Source organism: Chlamydotis macqueenii, chromosome 14 (assembly GCF_036417535.1).
Source record: "Chlamydotis macqueenii isolate bChlMac1 chromosome 14, bChlMac1.mat, whole genome shotgun sequence".
Lineage (NCBI taxonomy): Eukaryota > Metazoa > Chordata > Aves > Otidiformes > Otididae > Chlamydotis > Chlamydotis macqueenii.
The window spans coordinates 17,790,458-17,814,500 of NC_141569.1; the positions used below are offsets into that span (position 1 = coordinate 17,790,458).

The following is a 24,043-nucleotide window of genomic DNA, read 5'->3' on the forward strand; positions in this document are numbered from 1 at the left end:
GGCAGCTACCAATCCTTCTCTCCCTCATACAACTGAGGACACACAGAATCAAGGTAAGCTCTGGTGCAGAAGCAGAGACAGTGAAGACAGTTACATCATGGATTAACTTTTCTGTTTGTAAAGTGCATGGTATAACGAGCATGTACCAAGAGGAAAAAGGGACTGAAGTCAGCCCTTTGAAAGAGATACAGAGTGAGAGAAGAATGTCTTGCACTAAGGTTATGTATTTAACAGTTTTACATGAAATATTTATATATAAAAACTTTAAGTGCTTTTCTCCAATTTAAAAATCTAAAGAATTCAAAAATAAGGCATTCAATATTTGAAAAAGTACAGATTTACAAAATGTGTATATTCCGTCATGAAAACTCCACACCAACATTATACACTTGGAAAAAAAATACAAACAGGATATATTACAAATTTATGTAGCAATAACTTAGTTCATACCATGCAATAAAAAGTACGTTAATCAAGATACACAAGCTTTTAAGCTTCCTAAACTGGAGGGCTTAATTTTGTTTGCAAATGAGGTTTTTATGCAAATTCTTAGAACTGTGGCACTTGAAATTTCTGGTAGCCTTTCTATTGAGAGTGAAATTGTACATAGTGATTACGAGGATGGAGAGTAACGAAGCAGCTGTTACGAATCATTCCAACTTTGTTCGACAATAGCTGAAACTCTTTTCTCATATTCACGTTTGTTCTCTTGATAGAGTTGTGCCGCCTGACTGTTTGCTGGACTGTTTGGATTAGGTTCATCAAGCAGAGACTGTAAAAAGGGGAAAAGAAAACGGGAGACAAAGCAACACATTTTAAATCACGGATAAGTCAGCTTACAGCTTTAAAGTCACACGTGTTTCAGGAGACAGACATGTCTCAGAAGAGCCCAACGGAAAAAACTACCCAGTTAAACTCATGGTTAGGTACCCGTAGTTACGCTGCTGAACCTCAAATTGTACCTTGCCGAAGTATTAGCACCGTGGACACTTCTCAGTTCACAAACCTAACAGATACATGGTTAGTTGTGCCAGTTAGCAGCATGATGCTAATTGATTATTTGGTAATTACACTACTATTGTCATTCAGGACAAAGGAGGGGCTTAAGATGCCTCCTACTAAGCATCACTGTAGAAAAACATAACATAAATATTTGCCAAAACAGATGCAAAGTTACCTGAATTGAAGTTAAAATAGATGAAACATCGTATGTTGGACTCCAGCGATTCTGAAGAATATCTAAACATATGCTACCATCCGCATAAACTGTAAATACAACACAGACATCATTTAGAAACTATCAGATTTATTTTATAGTTCGTTCATTACATACTGTTCAAGGCAGAGTTACTGCTCCAATTCAGTCTGTGCTTAAATTAATTCTTTAAGAAAAAGGACAGCAGTTACATCTGACACTCGTAGCTAGTCTGACACTTTGCATTTTGAAGGAGATATTTTACTGCAAGTAAAAGAACACTGAAGAGGAAAAGAAGGAAGGTGTAAAGTTTATGGCATTAGCACAGGAACTGGCAGACTTGGTTTCTTGCTCCTCTTGTGTGACTGGCACAGATACACCCAGAGCTGAGGCTTCCTGGAGAGCAGCGAGACATTTACTGCAGGAGTGGAATCCACTGCTCCAGCCAAGGATCTCTCAGTCCCAGTGGACTCCTGAGTGGAGGGAGGGAGTTCTTGCTCCGTTTTCACATACCCTGCACTCACTATGAGAGACACCAAGGCAGACAACAGAAAATACTGAAAAGTGTGCCTGAAATCCTACTTCTGTCTGGATACCTACCGGCAGTCTTAGTCTAAGAGCCTGTATGAAAGTGACCTTGGCCAATCTCCTACACCCTGGTCTTCTAGCTCGTTCATGCCAATAAAAAACAACGAATTACAAAAACCCTGTCAGAGGAATACTGGTCTGCATATTACAGCACTGTCTAAGCAGTCACGGAACTGAAGCCAAGGTCACCCTCTCTGTTCAAGGAGGGCTCACGCTACAAGAAACGCTGTAAGGGGCTTATGCTTCAACCCTCAAATCAAATCTATACCCCCCTTTGCTACAGAGAGGCTAGGAAAAGCAAAAAGCATGGTCTGTGTTTTCTGCATGCAAGAATAAGTGAGTTAAACCCGTCCAGTGCCAGAGCAGGAACCACGGCACTCTCATAAATCTGCCCTCATCACCGAGTTTGGGTCAGCCTCCTCCTCTGCGCTCCCCAACTACACCGCATTCTCACCTTCTTTCTTGTGCTGGTACTGGTTGGTACAGTGAACCAAACGGAGGCAGGGACTCGGCTGAAATCTCGCCCAACAGAAATAACTAACACTTGGCTCAGTCAGATCCCTGCTCCAAATCATGATGTGGCTGCACATATACAATTGCTGTTAAATGGAAGGGGGCAGGAATCTGCAACCAGAATTGCCTCGTTAAGCCAACCCAAGTGCAGCAGCTGCTCAAAATGCTCACAAGGCTATATATTGATTAGAAAGAGACAGACAGCTGCTTCTTAATAGCATAATAATTCTTAATTTTTCATCAAGCAGTTGCTGTCCTAGACGTCTACTTAGGAGGTGGCAATGGAGAGAGGTGGAGAGCTGTTAAGCATTGTGGAGCTTTGCAGAATACACGACCACAGCATAATATTTCATGGGTATTACGGCTAAATAAGAATATTTACTCACCATTTGGATGGAACATTTTTGATAAAAACCTAACAGTTGGAGGCTTATTTGGATATTCTTCTGAAAATTCTATCACTAGTTTAAAAGTACCTGTCCAAACAAACATAAAATACAGTCAGATAAATAACAACAAAAGAACACCTCAGGAAAATATAAAACCTAAGTTCATTTGTGTGCTCTGTGATCACTATTTTTCTCACCATTATCTAAACAAACACAGAGCCTGGTTTATTTTCGTGTATTTCAAGTGACAACGGAATTATGGAGCTACTGCTTTGTGACAGTATTAAAACCAGCAGCAGTGGCTAGGCAGAAGCTTGGAAACTCACTGCAAACATGGCAAAGGCAGTCAGATCCAGCACCAGCTATCCCACAGCCCTCCCCTTTTCCTGTGACCATGGACGTCGGTGACTTTAAGGCGTTTCATTAAGAAGGCACCGGGGTGCCAGCAAAAAAACCCTGGGATTTTATAATCAGCAATCTCAGTCTTTGGAGCTCATGAGTGATTCACTGAAAACCTTTATTATGGATCAGTGAATAATTTACTGTAACTCCTCCAACGCAGAGAAAGACCCATCTGCTGCTGATTACTGCAATAATACTGTAATTATTAAACTCATTATTCCTCAGATGCCTAAGGGCAGTTCATTACACAGCAACTTTCATGTTTATGTCCAAATTGGGTATTCCCTCCCCCTCACCGAGTTCTATATTCAGAACAATTCAAGATTTTTCACCTGTTCTTCATTAGGAGAACAGAGATGAATCAAACACGCCACAATAATGAAACCAGAAAAGCACACTGTCTTGTTGAGCTTAGCTATGGAGCTGTGAAAACACATCTGGCAGCATTAGACCAACTTCCCCCTAAAAGCTCTGGTGTTCCATGTATAAACAAGTCTTGATAGAAGCATTGCTTCATAGCTTTCTAACTAACCATCAACCACTACGACAACACACTGCTTACATAAAAAAATTATATTTTTATAGCTAACAAGACCTTACTCCTTCACTCTTTTCCTTGCTTAGTTGGTTCCAAATTATACACAGATAACATCTCTCATTTTTTCAAAGCAGAACAAAGTTACTATTTGTAAGAATGACAGAGGATATAAAAGTTAACAGCTTACCATCTTCGAAAGGTGTCCCTTCTGGCCTGAAAGGTTTTAAAAATAAACTCCAGTTAAAAATGATCATTACCTACTTCTAAACAGGTATAATAAACGTGTATCTTCTTCCTCACCCTCCTAAGATACAGGCAGAGGCAATAATTTAAATATTTAGAGAAGTATCCAGAGGCAACCTCAGAGATTTGTCATAGCTAAGACACTTTCCTGTAGTCTGATAGTCAACATATGTGCTTTATCATCATCATCCCAAACAATACATGTGCCATTACGTGACTAGACTGGAATTAATGACCAAATTGCCAGCAAGCATCCCTCGGTTTTACGAGGGGATACTTGAGCCAGTTCCCGTTCTGTAGGATGTGTAATGTAACCTAGACACAACCTGTACCTCGTTCTACTGGGAATCAATCCAATCACTGCTAATACATCTGGATTTACTGGCTGAGAACATGTGGCTCTCGTACTTTAAAGAGGAAGCCTGCTTTTTCATAACTCCTACACAGTCTAACCCATATGCAAGCTTTATCCAACAACAACAAAAAGATAAACACATTTTCATTTTTTCTTTGCTACACATTCTGTATTACCCCTGAAAACATATTTTTACTGCAACAGCACACTTGGTCATTTTTCTAAGTTTCCTGACTTATGCACATAAAATAAGAGAAACATTGTTTAAAAAACCCCCTAGGTTTCATTATATTTAGCCCTTTGATATAGAACTTTATAGCGATCAAAAACTCTTACCCAAATATAACCGCATTCCATTGCATTATATTATTCTCAGATGGTGCACCACTGACACCCACAGGAGGGTCTTCTTGCAATCTAAGAATTACAAATACAGAATGACAAACCTTATATAAATGAAATACTTCCACCTGCAAGTAGAATTTAACAGTAATATCCAGATTTTTACAATATTTTCTCATTCCAAGTCGGAGAATAAACAAAGCATTGCATGCAGATTGTCAGCACTTCAAAAGACAAAACCTACAAGATGATGCACATCAGGATTTTCTCACGTATTACATCACCACACTGCAACGGCCCAACAGGTTAGATTAAGTGTGCTGGGAGCAAAGCATTAACTCCAAGAATAATTTAAAGCACCACGTACAGCTGGGATTTACAGTACTACACGGTGAACTATGAAAGAGCAACTGCTGCTGGCCGCCGCAATGAGGAGAACAAATGACAAACAGGAGCTGAAAAGCCGCCAGTGGCACTTGGGCAGCACACTTGTGGGGACTAAGCGCACAGGACTGTCAGCGGAGCTCTTCCTGCATTCCCAGATCCGTGTGCACAGCGTGGCTAAATTTGGTATAAGCTTATTTTGACCGGCAAGCTGATTGCTTCAAAAGCGAGCAAGGGGAAAACCTGTGTACTGCTCCCTCGTACCAGTTCAACAAATGTACTTATCTCTAAAGGAATCGCGGAAGCATTTTAAATTATTTTGAGTTCTTTAATCCTTGGACTAGGGAAAAGCACGTTACTGAAAACCACACAAAGCTGGACCATCCAGAACATACATATCGCAACCAAAGAACAGGGTGGAGATACCCTCCTTTCCGCACACCAGTGTTTCAGCTTAAAGATCACCTACGACCCCGCGCAATGTAAACTACAAGCCCCGATCGCCTGCTGAGCAGTTTGCCCGATCAAACCCCTTCAGTGCTAGCTCCTGCCCGCCCCGCCTATTCAGCCTCTTGAGACAAGCAAGAATAAAGAAAATGCAGTCACTGCCCTTGCTTCAAAAGCAATTCTTTAGTGTTAACATGAGGTTTGACCACATCACAGTATGCTGTTATGAGCAAGTCACCGCTGAAAGCCCTGCGGACCAAGGGAGAAATTCAGATGTTGGTGGGTAAACGCAGATTTATTTAGAGCTCACGCTGATAAACAGACAGCAAGTTCTCCTGCACTTGCACTGCCCAAGCCTGTGATAAAACTGCACGCGTACACGGACGCTGAGCAAGGATGTTGCCCTACAGAGACAGCCCAGAAGCAGAGCTCGCTCTGTTTACAGCTCAGATCCCCTCTGAACTCTGTGTTTACATCCACGCTCTCCCAGCACACACGCTCCAGACAGCTTAGTATCAACAGCGTAAATCACCTACTATTTTGGTCAGCGAGAGCAGGAACAGGACTTCTTATCATGTGACAGCCAGGCTGCACGCCAGTAATAACGCCTGAGCCCGACAAACGCAGCTGAAGGAGGGCTTTGGTTTTCAGATCAGTCCAAAACCTCACATGCACCCTGCTGTCAAAGGCTCTAACTACAGAAAGGTTGCGGCAAGGACTGGAAATTAGACCGATCCAAACAGCGTCTGGAAATCTTTACCAGCTAGGAAAAATGTAGTATCTGCAGCCCCTTTTCTAACAGAAAAAAAAAAAAACCAAACATTAACTTATTTTTCTCTTGGTTTAGTCAAACAAATTGGATGAGATATAAAATCTGATGAACTGTTTTCTCTTAAGCACTCTTCACAATCACAGTATGCAAAAAGAATTTATATTTAATAAAGTGAATCAGAGTTCACAGCGCACGGTCTGCTTTTTCGGTATGAGGAATGAGTAACATAAGGCTAAACAAAAATATAACATATGGTAGGGAAGAGAAAAGTAAAAGAAACTGACATGAAAAAGTTGTGTAAGTTTTGGGGTATTAAAATTGTCATATATTTGATAAACAAGTTTTATTTAGTTACTTTTCCACAGCTTTAAAGTATTCTCTCCATCTTAAATTTAAAAATTATTAAACCAATCCTTCTAAGATTATAAAATCATAAAAGCCATGTCTGATTGCAATCCTGAAAAATTACTCAGTTCCTCACTCTGCAAAAAAATAAATCACTGGTTCATGTCATCCATGTAACCAAATACAATAAAAAAAGACTAATTATCCTGTTTTGATTTGAACAGGAATCAAGCAACACCCTCTTAGCAAACACCAACACCCAAACACAGCAGAAGAGGCAGGTTCCTCATCTCAAAAAGTCCAACTTTTTGTAGACTCACAAGTCAGGCTTTTACGACTGCAGCGTTACAGGCAGTCACGTAAGGCAACTACAATATGTGTCAATTGTTTACCGATGTATTTTCAGGTACTGGTATAACATAGCTATGCTAAAAAAAGAGACACTATCAGAGCTGACTCACCTCCAACAACTTATGAGCGACTCCAGTCCAGAGAAACCATAAGGCATACTACAAAGCTGACAAAAGAACCCCTCACCTTTTTCCCCCACTCTCTGTTATAAGTGTGTTTACATGTTAGACTGGAAATAAACTATTCTAGAGCCTGTGGTTCAGTCACTAACATTTAAATGGCTTTAGACTGAAAGAGGGTAAGTTTAGATCAGATATAAGGAAGAAATTCTTCACTGTGAGCGTGGAGGCGCTGGCCCAGGTTGCCCATGGTGGGTGCCCCATCCCTGGCAATGCTCAGGGCCAGGTTGGACGGGGTGCTGAGTGACCTGGTCTGGCGGAAGGTGTCCCTGCCCAGGGCAGGGGGGTGGAACGGGATGGTCTCTGTGGTCCCTTCCAACCCAAACCGTTCTGTGATTCTTTGAAAAAAAGAGTGCAACTGCTTCTTTAGCATGATTGAAGCTTAGCACAGTTAACTTCCTCCCTCACGACTGGAAACCCTAGACAGGATAGCATGCGCATAAAAACATTAAAGGGCGTTTTGCTTTTTATTACATACAGACATGTTTCCTAATTCTCTGCACTTCATCTTTAGATGTCCGTCCCGAATTCCACTTATTTTCAGAGACCGTCAGCACAACCAGCCTGAAACCCATCCAAAGCCTGGTCTGTTCCGAAAACCGGGCCAAACACCTCCGCTGTTCAAAAGCTTCCGCGAGGAAAGCGAGAGGGGGGGCTGCGAGCACAAACACCCAGCCCCGGCCAGCCCCGCACCCCCGGGCTCTTCCAGGGCGAGGGCACCGGTAAGAAACCGCACCCAACCCCGACCGCCCACCCGGCCGCTCCCGGACCCCCGCGCTCGCCCACCGGCCGCACTCCCGCCCCGTTACCCCCGGGGAGGCTCCCCCGGGGCCGGGCCCAGCGGGGAGGCCCGGCGGCTGCCCCCGCTTCAACTCTGATCCTCACACGCCCCCAGCCGTCAGCGCAGGGCCGAGGCGGGCGGCCCAGCACAGACAAAGCCGGCCCTGCCCGGCGGGACCCCCCCGGCTCCCCGAGGAGAGGGGTCGGGGGGAACCAAGAGCGAAGGAACCGGGGGCTCGCTGCCTGCGGGGCGGCCCCATCCCCTCCCCCGGGGGTGCCAACCCAGAGCCCCGCTCCCGCAAGCGGCCGGGCCAGGCCCACAGCCTGGCAGGGCTTCCTACACCCCGGGCCGACGGGGTGGGGGTGGGAGGGGGGGGGACGGCGGGGCTGGGGGGGGTCCCGCTCACCTCTTGAAGTCGCGCATCAGCCTGCGCCGGGCCGGGGTGGACATGATCGCGGCGCGGGGTGCGGAAAGAGTCCGCGCGGGGCCGCGGCACCGCCTCCCTCCGCCGCCTGCACAAACAACCCGCAATGGCGGCTCCCTCCGCGGGGGGCGGGCCGCGCCGCTGGGCCGGCCGACGTCGCGGGTTGGGGTGGGGGGGGAGGAGGCTCGGCCCGGTCCATCCCACCCCACAGCGCGGGGGGGGGGGGGGCGGGGAGAGGAGGGGGCTGCGCGCAACTCCGCGCCCGCGGAGCTGCCGAGGGCGGCCCGGCGTACCTCGGCACGCAGAGGCGATTCGGAAGAGGCAGCGGGAAACGGGTGCGGGGTTGGACGCTGTAGTGCCCGGCTCCGTGGGTCTGTCACCAGAACCGCTTCACCCCCGCGGAAAAAAAAAAAAAAAATATATATTTTTATTAATTACACTTTTGGGCTTAAAGAAAGCAGATTTTAGCAGCGGAGAAACAGCAAGCTCTGCTTTTAATTCGCAGCTGCCGAAGACGCGTGAACTCGATCCTTGAGTTTAAATGACATGATGACACTGGTGTAAGAGCAAGCGGAGATGGTCAGAAATAATTTTAGAAAAATATCTGTGCCTCTGTACCCAGCTGGCTGGTGCTCTGAAGGGAGGTAGTGGGGTACCGGGGAAGGGATGGTAATTTTTTTTTTAAATCCCATTTCTGCAACAGACTGGAGCGGATCTCTCTGAAGTCGTGACCCAGTTCCTACGCGGAGCCCTGGACGTTACCCCAGAACTCCGTGATCGCGTGTGCCTCCTTGCTTTCTCAGATGACTTTAAGGAGGTCAAAACACCGTCAGACTCGTAATGAAGTGACAGAAATAAATCCTGTCTTCATCCTCTGCCCGTTTCTCGCGCTATCCGTGTGCCTGAAGAGCATCTATCCCAGGTTTAACCCAGCACAAAGCTCCTGGCTGCTTTTTGCGGAAGCTCGTGCCAAGCCTGTGCCGCAGCAGCTCCACCAACACCGGTCCCTTCGGACCCAACGGACTCAAGCGCGGCTCTGAACCCGCACCTCATGCAGGTCAGGATTTTACCCTGCGAGGACTGATGCTCTGAACACTTTTTAACCCAACGTCCCACCTCACTGAAAACACTCCGATGCTTTAAGTGAGACGTATGAATTCATGAAAAGCCTGATGCTGCAAGGGAGCAAGGTTTTTAGGGGCTTAGGAATAAGAATCCATCATTCCCCAGCCACTAAAACATTATTTCCCACACTAATGAGAAATGGTTCCCACCAAGCAATCCTCTCTTCTGGATTTTCCCCCTCCTCCCATCACCGGGACGTTTTGATTTTGCACTCCGCTGCTGCTCCCTTGCTTTACACGGTTTGTATTTAGCTCCAGCTAATTCGTAAGGGAGAAGGCAGACTGTAAAAACCAAGTGCAAGCTTGGACCTGTATAAATAATGAAGGTAGGCTGAAGAACATTAATTATTTCACTATTAGCGCGCGCTCTGCTGCGACTGCCCAGGCAGGGCCGCGGGGGCAGCCCCTACCTGAGGGGCAGCTCTCTGCTCTTCGAAGCTCAAGTCCCTCTCAACGCTCCCCACGCTCAGAGCTGCCCTGCAGAGAACAAAAACCACAACAAACCCCAAACTTCAGGCTCAAACAAGAGTTAAATCTGAAATCCTATGTTGTGTTGACCTCATTTGGGAACTTTTTCAACTTTTTCTTCTCTGACACCACCGGGAACAGCGGTGCTGACGTTCTCTAATGGAACTCTTACTTTTTAATCCTACCCTACAGGTGTGGCTGGTAGTTTTATTAATAAATTGAAAGCTTTATTTTTTTTTTCCTTTGAAGAACCAGCTGCAATTCCTGCTCTGGTGATTGTACGGCACATGTAGTTTTAAAAATGAAGTTAAGGATAACCTAAACAAGTCTCAGAAAAAAATCAGTCCCAACTGTAACGGTAAAAGCGAGGCTCTGCCCTTGCTAAGGTGGTTTCATACGTCTCAAAATGGAATCTGCACTACATAATCACTTTAGGTTACTATTTGCTGATAATTATGTCCACTACTTCCTTGCTTAATTGTGCAAGTGCTGCTGTCTGCAGGTATTACCCCTCTTGAAACACTGTCTATATGTTTAAAGAACTGTATGTGCCTCAAATGAATTAAAACTTTTGTCCTTTCATGAAGAAATAAAAGCGGATTAAGATGTACGAGATCCTTGCCAAAGTGGGAGGGAGAGTTAAGGAACAGCAGTGAAGGGCAAGCACAAGGACACGGGACAGACAGCGGGCATGGAAATGTTGTCTGCGAAATCAGAAAAATCTATTCACCAAACCACAATGAGCAACATGCAGTTTCTGCAAGTAAACAACTTTAAATGTGTAAAATAAGGGGGAAATGGCTTGAAAATTAGACCTGCGTCATCGCCAGGGTATGTGGTGATTTGTGCGCTGCTTGTGCACAAAGCAGCGTGCATTCTACAAGACTTTGCTGCCAAATTAAAATGAGCATCTAAAGTAAATTTAAAATTTGGAGACAAACTCTGGAAATGATGCTGGCGAAAGCAATCCCTGTTTGAACGCAGCAGGGGAAGCATCTGTGTGAGTTCTGCTGAGTTAGGAATTACCCTGCCTGGGCGTTGTTGCTGTGGATCCTCCTGTACCAGAGCTCTTGCCCATCCTCAGCACAGGAGAGGGAAACAGAACTGGCTGACAGGCTTCCCCTCCAGCTTCCACAATCCAGAGGTCGGCTTTGCCGCTCCCAGGTGGCCTTTGTCGCCGGCTGTGGATTACATGGCTTTGCTTTGGCTCTCCTCCCAGGATCCCCCGTGCACACTGGCCACAAAGGGGGCGGTGTGTTTATTATACCGGTTCTATGCCATCCCTCAATAGATGAGGGATTATCTACAAATATTTCCTAACAAAGACACTTCAGCATTGTTGTGGTGCTGTGGGGAGATCTCCCCTAAAAGCTCAGTGGTAACATTTGAGTTTAGACCTACGTCTATGAAAGTGCTGCAAGAATTTTAGGCTGGATGTAGGTTGTGTTGGATTTTCTCCCATCCTCAAAGACCAGCTCTAACATGAGCTTAGTCTGATTTAATTTAACTTCTGCAAAGTATGGCAACAACAACTTGTAGTCAGATTACACAGTTATAAATTTGGAGTCTTACCTTCCCACTTCCTCTCTTTGCAGTAACTGGATGTTTAAAAAATTTAGTTTGTATCAATTTTTAATTAGGCATAATGGCGCGTTTTGCCATATGGGTTCCTCAACTCCTCTCGAAGTTAGCGTGTGCGGAGCCTTTACCTCTAAACGTAGACTGATGTCCTGGGTCTCGGCTGCATTAAGGAGATGTGGTACCACAGAGAGTATAGCCCTCAATTAAAAAAAAAAAAAAAAAGGTAATTAAAAGGACAGATACTTTTGTACTGAGTTGAAACTAGCTTTGGTTTTAACCTAAAGCTGCTTCAAAACATTAAAAAAAATACATTATCATAGAATCATAGAATGGTTAGGGTTGGAAGGGACCTTCAAAGGTCATCTAGTTCAACCCCCCTGCAAGAAGCAGGGACATCCCGGACTAGGTCAGGTTGCTCAGAGCCCCATCCAGCCTGGCCTTGAACGCTTCCAGGGATGGGGCTTCCACCACCTCTCTGGGCAACCTGTTCCAGTGTTCTATAACAACATTACAACAGCTAGTAATGTAAAAATTAAATGGTAAATGACCTCAATGTGAAATAATACATGTTTTTAATGTGATTCTTTTAATATGTGACTTCTTATCTATGATTTATAAGTAGAACACACTCAAAAGGATATTTTTGAAGCTAATGAGAAGAGCTGCTCATTTCTTTGCTGTATTCCTGGCTCAGCAGCATTAGTTCAGAACCAGGAGATGCATTGCGAAGAATAACTTGTTAAATATGTTTGAATATCGGAGGGAGGCTGATGGAGCAGAAACAGACTTCTAGTGTATTTTCAAAATAATGTCAATCTTTAATTAAGCAAATTACAGTTCTTGATATCAATCTTTTAAAGAGGAAATCTTTATGAAGTGAAATAGAAAGCCATGGTAGAAAGCGTTTTTCTTCTTTTACCAGCAGCGATAAATAAAATGTTGCTGCTTTCAGATCACACCTTTTCTTTTTTTTTTGTAGTGTTTTGTCACACAGATATCAAAAGTGTTAATTCTCTATTGAGAAAAAGGTTTTGTTTCATAGTTTGACTTCCAATTGACTTGAAATGATCTGCAGAGTAAGAACAACAGACTAAAATGACATTGGGCTACGTGATCGAAGGAGTACTTGGATAGTAGTAGTACTACTGTGGAGTATTTGGACCCGTCTGAAATTCTGAAACGCTAAAAATATCCAGTACTTTATCCAGCCCATTGCGTTTCTACCTTGCCAGCTGTCTTCCCTGCTGTTGCAGTAGCTTGCTTATCCTGCCCTACTCCCACCTGTCCTTCTCCTTCGTGCCGTCTCATCTCTTTTAATCACTCCTGCTGTTGATGAGGGGGGGTACTGTGCAGAAATCTGTGCTGTACCAGGCAGGAATCCTGCTCTCTTTGGCTCATCACCTACATTAAGCAGTTGCTAATTGCAGGACATTGATGACTTTGGGAAATGAGGGCACTGTGTGCCTCACAGAGACAATTCTGAAGTAGCAGAAGGTTTTTTTCAGTCCATGCTTTCATGTCTTGAGAACTTTTAAAGCAAACAGAACCCACTTCTTATTAAACTGTTTTCCTTTTTCTTTTTTTTTCTTTCCTTTCTTATACACCATGATCTCAAACCTGAGAATGTTTTGTTAACACAAAATGGAATTACTAAACTTTGTGATTTTGGTTTTGCTTAAACATTAGCTAGCTCTGGTGATGTTTATTCAGATTACATGGTTACACAATGGTGCAGGGCTCCTGAACTGGTTTTAAAAGACCCCACCTATGGAAAATATATGTGGGGATTTTTTCTGGAGGGGTGTGGCGTCTGTAATTCAGCTGGTATAGGAGAAGCAGTCTCCTGTCCATGAACTTCTGCATACAATCCAACATTAGCAAAAGGAAAATAATAATATAAAAGCTAAATTTAAACGGTGATGTATAATGTGTCTGCATATAAGGTCAATTATATCGTTACAATCCGGTTCCAGATTCAGTGAAAGCAGGGCGAGGTTTGCCTTTAAATACAGCACTGTTATTGTAGAAAATCAAACGGATCATTCACAATTTTTGTGTAAATCTCTAGAAGATAGTAACCTATGTTATTCCTAGGTAACCTGTGCCTATTTGTTCTGCAGATGATTTTCCATATTATCCACATCAAAAATGTCCAGCAGTGTTGGCGCTGAGCCCCTGTGCTGATCAGGGTCAAGGGCCCTCTGAAGAGCCCTGAGGAGCAGCGCAGGAGAAGATGCTGTAAAACTGAGAAAAGAAAGATGTGGAACTTTGGAGGTGTAGCACACAGGTTAACAACACGGTAACTCAGGACTGTTAGGGGTTTTCCAAGTGTGTAATTAATCCCCACTAAAGATTTTATTCTGTATTTTATAAAATTCTGTTATTGTCCACCTACTGTTAGGAAATTCCGTAGAGGAGGTCTGGAGTTGCAGGGAGGAGTGCTCGTTCCTCTCTGTAAGCTGTTAGAAATTGATTACTCTTATTCTTCGTAATAACAATAACAGCACACTGCAGTAGTTATTCTGGAAATGTTGAACTATAAACACGGAGGTAAACAGCTTTTTAACAAGCTGTTCTGAAACCTCCCATATAGTTTATAGAGCAGAGTGAGTCAGCGGGAAGGATCTGCTTTTATGTCGCCTTCTCCTCGGAGAGAGGCAGCAGAGAAAGGAGCACAGCAATGTTGCGTAGTTGGATTCATTTCAGTTTTGAAGATAATCTCTCTTTCTGATAAGAGATTTTAAATGTATTTTAGCCGTCTCTGCGGGGACAGTAGAATAAGAATATGGTATACAATCTTTATATCTGTTTTAACTAGCTGATCTATTATCTGTTCATAATGTCCTTTTTGCTGAGAAGTTTGGCACCTTTTCTTCAGAGCATTTGATAAAGAGCCTGGGATTTTCAGGGCTCCAGCATCCTAAAAATGCAAGGAAAAGGTTTCCCCAGCTCGCTGCCATACTGGAGATGCTATTTCATATTAGAAACCCCATTTCCTATTAGAAACCCCATCCAGTTACAGTGTGTTGCCCTAACTCATATGAGGAGTTCCGTGGGTTTAACTGGAATGTCCACACATGAAACATTTGGCACATCAGAAACTGCTAATTTGAGAAGCTGGGATTTTCAGAAATGCCAAGGAGATTCAGGAGTGTGCGTGCCAGTCCCACACTTTAATAAGTATTTAAGTTAATTTAAAATCATTGATGTTATAATTACTATATTCACTCAGATGCAGTTGCAGACACCAATGGTTTAAAAAAAAAAAATGTGTTCTGTTCAGATAGCGAATCTTGTTTCCCCTGTTGTCAGTGGGAATGCGAATGGATTTAGGTTTTGCCATTTCCATTAAGCAAAATCAAAAATCCAATAGGCAATTTCCTGTCATAAAAAGATCTGAGAGAGCAGCTGGAGGAAGAATAATCTAATTGAGATGCATTTTCTTTTTCACTAGCTGGCTCCATTTCATTTTTAAGGGCATACCTAAAATGTATTCTTCCACAAAGAGAGCTTGTTCATTAAGGCTTACAATAAATGGCAAGTAAAAAGCTCTTTTACAAATCCAGAATGCTAGTGGTGATACCAGGCACTTCTAATAACCTATCAACACCACAAAAACTCAAACAAAAAATGATGAAGCACTCTTTGAGTAAAGACCAGTGAAGCTTTCACCAGCAGCAGGCTTTTCTGACTCATTCTTTCTCTGGCAATAGAAAATGCAGTGACTGCAAAGAAATGAAGGATCTCATTCATTCGTGGGGGACGGGGAAAAGAACAGACCAAGGGCCAAGCTCTCCTCCCGTGGTGGAATTACAGCGCTGGAATGGGCTTACCCCTTCTCTCTCTGGTTCTGTTATGTCCTTACAAATCTCTGATCAGGATTGTAGGGAGAAATCTGTTACAATCCCCAGAGTCATTGATTTTGTTGATGATGGGTTGACTTCGTGTTACAGATACATTTTCAGAAGGTGTTAAGTTGTGACAACTACATTTAATACTTAAAATGAAATGGAGCTTTGAAGTGTCTGAGAGAAGAAAGGGAAAGCAGGTTATCCATTAGGCTACTTCGATTCCTCTGAAGTCTTTGTAACCCTTCAAAATCCTTTCACAAACATTTCAAGAGAGTCCGGGAGGATTTCTTTTATTTTGTCTTAGTGTGTTTATTCAGGTTTCTTTCAGGCTTCCCATGTTTAAGATGAATCACACAGAGACAGGGACATAAAGGGACATCATAAAGTGACCTGCTCCGGAAGTGGCCACCACCATCCAGCTGTGGTAGCTTCAAGTGAAATGGAAATGGAGGGACAGAGGATGTTCTTTCAGATTGAGGACATGATAGAGGAAGCAGGTCTCTTCCTATGCATTTAGAGGGGCATTAACCCATCTATTTCAGACACCTGATTTATTTGTTTAGGTTAGAAGAGCCTGTTTTTCACCCGAACAATGAAGAGAAGCAGAGATTCTTGAAAAATGCTTCACATCACCCCAATTAGGCAATAACTAAACTCTTTAATATCATGTTCTAAACTGCTTATGGAAGACTGCCCCTGTTTGTTGGGATAAGGATCCTGCTTTTCTCTCCTGGGCGTTTTAATTTAAGAAGCTCTAGGCAGGCAGTCTGAAAGTTGTGCGATATCCTTCAGGTATGCAGAAGAGGAACGTATGAATGTGAGATAAGGTAAAATCAGCTCTGGAAACGCTGCTGGCAGGCAGCCTGGATCCACCTGAGCTGGGCTGCAAACCCCCTGTATCTTCTGATACGCTCAGACACGACATTACATTTTGGAGGAAGAATCTGTAGTCAGAGATGCTACATTTTCCTGGCTGGCCGGAAGATCTAAGTTGATGACATTATGGTACCTGTCTCTTGTTTCCTGCTCCATGCTCAAAAACTGCAGGACCATAAGAACTTCAGGCTCTGTTCGTGCACGTGAATCTCATCTGCAGAAGTGGTAGGGTAGCATACATAAATGCAATTTGGAAAGAAAGGTGTAGGGACAAATCATTTGCTATAGGGAGAAAGGGGCAGCATGGGAGGTGAAGAAGCCTTGAGTTGATGTATAGTTGCCACAGCTGGTGGACCCTGATGGTCCATTCATAACCCCTATCTAACAAATTAGAGGAGTATTTTGGGACAGTCCTCCGCCAGCAGACTGCTCCTAAAGGGAATATTTTCTCCAGTATAATTTAGATAAAACTCTGGGGCCCTTACCTACCCTAGAACTGTGAGCTAAAATAATAACTCACCTTCCATGCACCCGCTGTACCAATTCAGAAAGATGAGCCAAAAATCATGAACTAGGTTACACAGCAACAGAATAAGATCCAGACATCCTAGATGTTCCCGAAGTAGTTGCAAAGACAAAAAAATCATGAGATAATTTAAGTAGAGAACAGGCACCAAATAGAACTAGATGAAAAGATTCTTAGTAGCCTAATGATACGAATTTATGAATAATCAAATTAAATGAATGGGTATAAATTCGTAGCTATGGACACAATGGTAGTCAGTCCTGCAGAGTGCAAACTGTCCTCAGTTTGTGTGTGTGCAGCCAAGTAGAGATATTCAGAGGAGCCCAAATATGTCCCAAAAGGTCCCCAAAAGCCTGTATTTCCCTCAAGTTCTGTAAGATCTCTCACCAAATGTTAATTATATGTTCTCCTACACAATTCGGAGACACTGGCCAAATCTTTGCTGTGCTGAGCCTGCTCCTCAAGAGGCATAAATTTTATCACGCAAAAGCACTGGATCTAGCCCTTTGCAGAGCGAGGAGAAATCACACAGTGAACAGTGAAGAAAAAACAGTTTGCTGCCACCCAGATAGAGCCTGAGTAAAGCAAACGCCACTGTCAAAATAGCATATACCCTGCATTCACCTTTTAATGTACAAAGAAAGCCAATGGGTGATGGTTGCTTAGGAAATCTGATTTCTAGTTTTTAACTTGTGGAACAAAGAGTTTTTTTACAAGAACCTCCCTACAGCACTTTGTATGATCGTTTTAAAACTGTTTAACTTTATCATATACCGAGGGCATCATTGTGTGAGACAGCATTAAGCATTGCTCTGGAGTGATTTCTCTAAAAATTCCTGTCTGGTTCATCTGTGCGGTGCTGAGCCCGCCAGCCAGCAGGTGTGGCTGTAGAGCCTTTTGAAATACATGGATTTTGTCCACCAGTCCAGAGGCTGTGGAGAGACGTCATCACTGAACCCACTTCTAACAAGGGTATAATAACACTCCGTGTTTGCCTTCACCCTCGGAAATCCCAGGGGAGCTGTAAACACGAGTGCCGTGTGTATGGATGGCTTTTATGCAGATGTAGCGTTGGTATTTTTTGCTGCAAAGGACTTGAAACTATCGGCTCTGTCCTTTGCTGACAAGCTCCATTTTTGACATGTACAATTGGTGTTATCCTTGGAACTGGCTTTTGGAGTTGCTAAATAACAGATTTAGTTTAGATGCTGTCACATAATTTAAAGAGAAAATATTCTTTAATATACCTTAAAAGATCGTTTCACTTTTTGCTATCAGATTCTTACTGGAGCTGAAAGCCAAGTTCTTACCAGAAACAAAATTAAATTCTCTTTTGAAGCAGAGAGGGAATAACAAAGATGTAGACTACTAAAAGATGAGAAGTGCTGTTTTTAATGCCTGTCAGAATGGTCCAGGATTTGGGAAGGCAAGAACTGGTTTACTTAAAATATTTATTGCTGCATAAAATTGCCATTGTAATGACAACACGCTGGTGCTGGATTAGCTGTGTGCCTTCATGGTGTTGAATCAAATCAGTAACGCCGCAGTGGAAAACTGCATGTTGATTTTGGAGAGAAGTATTTCCAAATTAAATAGAACAAAGTTAGCAGAATTTTAATCTGCCATCTTGCATTTTGGTATTTTAGATTGGACCGTAATTCAGTGTTTTATCTGTATTTAGCAAAACCATTGAGCACATATTCAACGACAAGTGCATCGGATTCAAGCACACACTTACGCGCTTTTCTAGCAGGAGTGGCCTGCAGGTTTAACACACTGCTGGACTAGAGACTGCACACCTGTAGATAAAGTGCAGGGGGGGGAAAGGCATGCAGGATCCAACCTCAAAGACTTCTCATGTTAATGCTTTCCTACTTTTCCTGTCTAATGGTGTTCGTATTTTACAGGTGGTTTTAAACACCAGCATCAGGAACTTTTTCTTTTTTAAAAGGAGCTTCCAGCTAGGGAATACAGGACATCCTTTGGGGGTCTGTGCATTATTTTGGAATATTTCTCTTGCAGATGATCATTTGTTGTTTCATTCCAGGTATGTTAAGAAAACACTGGACTGAGTGTTCCAGCTGATGTTTTGTCGTAGTTTCCAAAAATAAAAGAAAGTAAATGAATATTGTACGAAACCAGAAATGACCGTGGAGTCAGCAACTGCTGAGCTGACTTACACTTGGAATAACAGTCAGTAAAAAAACCAACAAAACTTGGCTCATAGAAATCTCCTGAACTGGAACAGCCACCAGGATTATTTTTAGTTCAAGTTTTAAAGTTTTATCATTTAAAGGGAAAACAGTTGCCAGATGAAAAACATTATGTACAATTTGAACAAAAGGTATTTTCTTACGTGCAAAACTTTTAAGAACAGATTTTTACAGGGTATGGTTTTTCAACTACCTCCAGCCCCAGCATCATTAACAAAAATAAAGCTAATGTGGAAAAGTGAGCAGGGACATTTTAGCCCAAAGCTATTTTTGGTGGACTTTCACAGTGGTGTGAGGAGATTCTAGAGTTAGTGATCCACCACCGCCCAGGAGACCCATTTACTCCTGAACAGTGGTTGTAGGCTGTAGCTCAGCAAGCAGGATGACAGGCATGAAGGATTTACAAATATTTATTTAGTATTTTTTATTGTTAAATATCTAGTATGCAAATATTCACTGTGAAATTATCTATATAGACTTCATAGAGTCTAATTTTGTATCCGTTTATCCTGTATAATTGGAAGCCAGATTTAGCTTTGGCTACAGCCTTTTATCCCAGCAGTTAAACATGTTTCATCTACAAGTGTTCTGAAACTTTACTTCAAAATTGTTTCAAAACAAATATTCGGTACAGCTTGATTAATGTTTTTTTTGGCAGCAGCTCTGCCTTATGCAGCCCAAAGTCATGTTGTTTGTTTCCAGTCCCACATCTTTCCCTAAACTGTGCTGGCGTAATTGCATGTGGGGTTGCGCAGTGAACGCAGTCAAGGACTTGATCTTGACTCAAATAACCTGACCAAAGATGGTTATTTTGAACTTGGATCCCTTTCCTGCATGACAGCCTGATGAAGATGCGGTGGCACCACCGAGACAGTAGCCTGGGAAGGGACGAGTGAGAGGGGCACAGGGAAAAGAGGGGGGCTGCTCCTCCCAGGACAAGAAACAGCAGCCCTGGCTTTACAAACTGAAACTCCCTACAATGACTTTGGCCCGTTCAGTATCTAAAGGAAAAAGAAGACAAAAAAAGTAATCGCATAGCTATGATACTGTAGTTGTGTTTTAATTATGTTTCTCCAGTATCCATGTCTAAATTGACTGAGTGTACTAGGAATTAAGGGCAAGCTACAGGGATTAGTACACAGAGATAACATGAGGAATCTGTAAGATTAGGGAAAACATGTAAACATGCATTTCTGGGAGGAAGAGATCTGCTCAGAGAACATAAATTACAAACAATAAAAAAGAAAGGAACAGAAAATTAATAGGTATTTCATAGTCGTCTTGCTGTTTTCTGCTACCAGCCCTGATTGATGATGGCTCTGCAGCAAGAGGCACAGTTACTCATTAACAGCCCAGTAACTGCGGCGTGATTCAAGAGGCCAGGCGGGATCCTTGACTGTGGGTATTCACTGGGTGTGAACTGAGGATAAACTACCGGCAGAGGCGGTAAAAGAAGCTGGAACTAGAAAAATACCTAGCGGAGGCAAGCTAAACTGCTGTTCCACACGTTTAACTGGAACTGGGAGGAGTTTGGGTTGTACGGAAACTGGGTTATGGGGGCTATGTGGAAAGCATTGCTGGGACTTTCTTGCCCATCCTGTATTTTTTTGGGAGAAGCAATTTCTGCTCGATCATTACGTTATCTGGTATTGTGAGGTGTCTGTAAAGTATCTGAAGAATGCTGCTGAGCAGCAAAGCTAATACAATAAGGAAACTGGAACAGTTCATGAGCAGTGAACTCTAGAAGCCTTTGCTTATCATAGGAATTAGGAAGCAAATTCCAATTCTTATTGCTATAACTTTTCCTATTTATTGTCAAACATTTACAATTTTTCATTAGCTTTCCTCTGTTGTGTTTTCCAGATGGTCACTGACGTTGCTAGGGAAAAAAAAGCACAAACACCCCAAGCTAGATAGTAGGACGTGGCAGAAAAGCCTGGAATGTTAAAAAAATAAACAGTGTTACAAAATAAAGAGCCTTATTGTGATGTTTAAGTTTAAAATAAATATTTCTTTTATTTTGTGGCTTTATAGGATGGTAACTATTTAAATTCAGCAATTACAATTTAAAATCTTGAAATAGGAACAGAGTTTTGGATAACATGTCATGCCAACAAAGTCACACCATCAAAATTAGGACAATTTGGGTACATCTTAATTTCTTCCATTGCATTATTTATTAACCTTAAGCATCAGGATAGTGCAGCCCTTCCAAATTTGCCCTCTGGCCTGTGCTTTGCTGCCGGCCCATTTATGCAGGAGTGATGCCCCTGCTGCGGCAGGATTAATAAAGCACCGACCGACAGATTCTAACCGTAACAGCTGTTTCATGGGTTATCACGTGTGGGTGTGAAAAAGCCACACTGGCCCTCTGAAGAAAGTAGATTTACTAGAGATAAACCTTTAATGACATCACCCGGGTGTAACCAACACTTCAGAATGCTTCATAAATTTGTAAGCATTTGTAAAGTGTATCTCTTACACATGGCCCATCTTTACCAACACCAGGCTGGTTCAGCTCCATGCCCTGCGCTCAAATACAGGGACAATTAGAAGAGATTACATCGAGATTAAGATGCTAGGCTATTTTTAAAATCTCTTCCTCTCCTAATGCGTCTTCCCGTATAATCCTATCTGAAAATTTATTTTGAGGGCTCGGTGTATGTAGGGAACTGGAGGTTTAAAGTCATCAAATCCAGAAAAAGCTGACATGTGCTAGGGGTTAGAGTTAGAGCTCAGAAAAGCAGATTTCATTCACTGCATCCTAGTTCAGGAGATGGAAGCACATAACTTAAAGATCCCAAAAAGAAAAATATTATCTATAAGGCTCAAAAAAACTGGTGTGAAAGGGAGACAGAGCTAGCAAATCCTCCAAGAGTAAATAATAAAATATTTTCCATTTAAAATGGCCAACTGGATCTGATACTAGCCTTGATGTCTGGATCATGTTCCTTCCTTCCTGCATTGCTGGCTGAGATGGTCTGGGGTAAATAATTCCCTTATTGAACACGTCACGTTCCTCACCTGTGAAGTGGTATTGACTTTGCAAAGCCCACTGAGAGCTACTCATGGAAGTGCTATTCTAGAGTTGGTATTAAAATATGATGCTTTCCCCATAAAAACTGGTATTTGAATTCTTTTAGAAATGTGCTGAGTTTGTTCAGATACAAACAATTACCAGCTTTTAGAAGGGTGGTCACAGAAGACCAGACAATCAACTAATTTCTGCTGTTAAATGCTTTGCCTCTGGGAAATTAATAATTATTTGCCTACACGCTGTATGCCTCCTACCACTCTGTGGAGTTAGCAAATACAACACAACTGAAAGAGGAAATCATAACGCAAGCAGGAACCTCCTTGCTGGACGAAAATTGGGAAAAAAAAATAAAATGTGCTTCTGTGAGTAATATGGAAATAATCACTCAATTCAGAAATATCTCTTGCGCTTAGTGATGCAGCTGAAGGCACGTCCAGATCACAGCATCACCAGCCAAGGGCTATGCGAGAGGATCTAGTGCAGTCAGATCAACCATGCAGCTCCAAGAGTTCTGCTCTTTGCTGACAGTTTCTATATGTTTGTTTTTAGTGATTTTCTGCAGAGGAATTAATATTGATTTTTTTTTAGGTATTTTAGTGAATATATGGGTAAGTCTTTAAGAAACATGCCACAGCTGCTCAACTGCAGAAGTGTATTTTGGACTCATTTGTTAATTCTTTCCTTTGTTCTGTTGCATAGAAAGCTTATGCACTGTGGTGAGACAAAATTACATCAGATATACAAACATCCTCTCAAAATCCAGAACTCATCTTCCTTGAGTCACTTGAATATTGCTGCTAATTATCTCACAGAATGCATTTTGTTGCAGTTTGAAGAGCATATGATGCCAAAGAGAAACTGTTCGGTAACACTGTAGGCTTTACTTGAACTGTGTGGTTGTTTCTCCAAACCAGAAGTCCCTAGCTTTTTGCAGGGAGGAAGGATGAGCTAATAATTAAAACTAAAGTGAGAAAGAGCCAGCGCAGGAGACATTGCTCCTCTGAGAGCTTATAGAGGAAGTATAGTGAAAGTTTTCCTTCCCTGACACATGGAAACATGGAAAAGGGAGTGATTTATCTCATCTCATGCAGCAGTAGGTAAAGACTTAAGCACCACGTAGCAAGTTCCCTGGCAAAACCTGTTGCCATTAAAGCAATGTTCTGCTTTTGTTCTGAGAGAGGTAGGATGTGTGATATTCTGAAATACTAACTAGGGAAAAATCCTACCTTTCATTTCCATACAGCAGGTAGAGAAGCTTCCGTATGTCTGAAATAACATTTCAGTAGTTGAATGCTGAACATTTGAAAACCCGAGATGTCAGTGAGCGATAAATATGTGCAGTTAATAAATGTATTATTCTTTCATAAAGTCCTAGAACCAAATGCAGCATTACTGAAGATGGAAACAATTTTGTTGCTGTCACTGGAGTTGAACACACTTAAGCCAGAATGAAACATAAATGTCCACATAATCCTCTGTGACCTCTCAATTATTCCCACGCAGCGTAACAGTGATTTCACAGATCACACTGAAGGGAAGTGTAATTTAAACTTTCTACGGTATGTGCGGTCATCCCTTTAACTTTCTTGTTCAGTAGTCACTGAGGCAAGTTAATCTGGAGCGTATTTTAGTGGGAGTAGGGGTTGCAGCAGGGACACTTGGGCCCATTGTGAGTCTCTGTGTTCTCTCTAGTACTATTTTCCGTAATGATTTCATCCCTATCCCTGTGTCTGATTATTAGAGGAACGGGCTTTGTGTGCAGGAGACAATGTATTGATTGCTAGCCATGGTGGAGCTGTGTGGGAGACGAGTATTATGTGTCTACACTGGAGTTTGCTGGAGTAAAGAATCACTAGTACAAAACATTTGCTGTCACTTTCCATGAACAAAAAACATTTCAATAATAAAATATAGGACTCCTAAAAGGTAGCTCAAACCTAGCAGTATCCACTGCTGCTTACAGAATTCACACCTCTACTTCCAGATTTTTTTTTCTGTCTTAACTATAGTAATTCAAAACCCTGTCTCAACAGAAATGAGAACGTTTGTTTTCTGAACTTCTGAAATTGGTTGCCATAAGAAAGTAGCACCTTGATTCCTGGAACTGGCAAAACATTCC

The 24,043-nt window shown here is 42.5% G+C and overlaps 1 protein-coding gene across 1 annotated transcript; it reads right to left on the reverse strand.

Annotated features, from left to right (window-relative positions):
• Positions 1-204: 204 nt before the first annotated feature.
• On the reverse strand, positions 205-8,362 carry UBE2B (ubiquitin conjugating enzyme E2 B). Its single transcript, XM_086758923.1, has 6 exons — positions 8,231-8,362; positions 4,560-4,640; positions 3,813-3,838; positions 2,683-2,772; positions 1,178-1,266; positions 205-772 (listed from the first exon to the last, which is right to left on the reverse strand). The coding sequence occupies exons 1-6, from the start codon at positions 8,272-8,274 to the stop codon at positions 644-646; spliced, it is 459 nt and encodes a 152-aa protein (XP_086615049.1). The 5' UTR covers positions 8,275-8,362; the 3' UTR covers positions 205-643.
• Between the last annotated feature and the right edge of the window lie 15,681 nt (positions 8,363-24,043).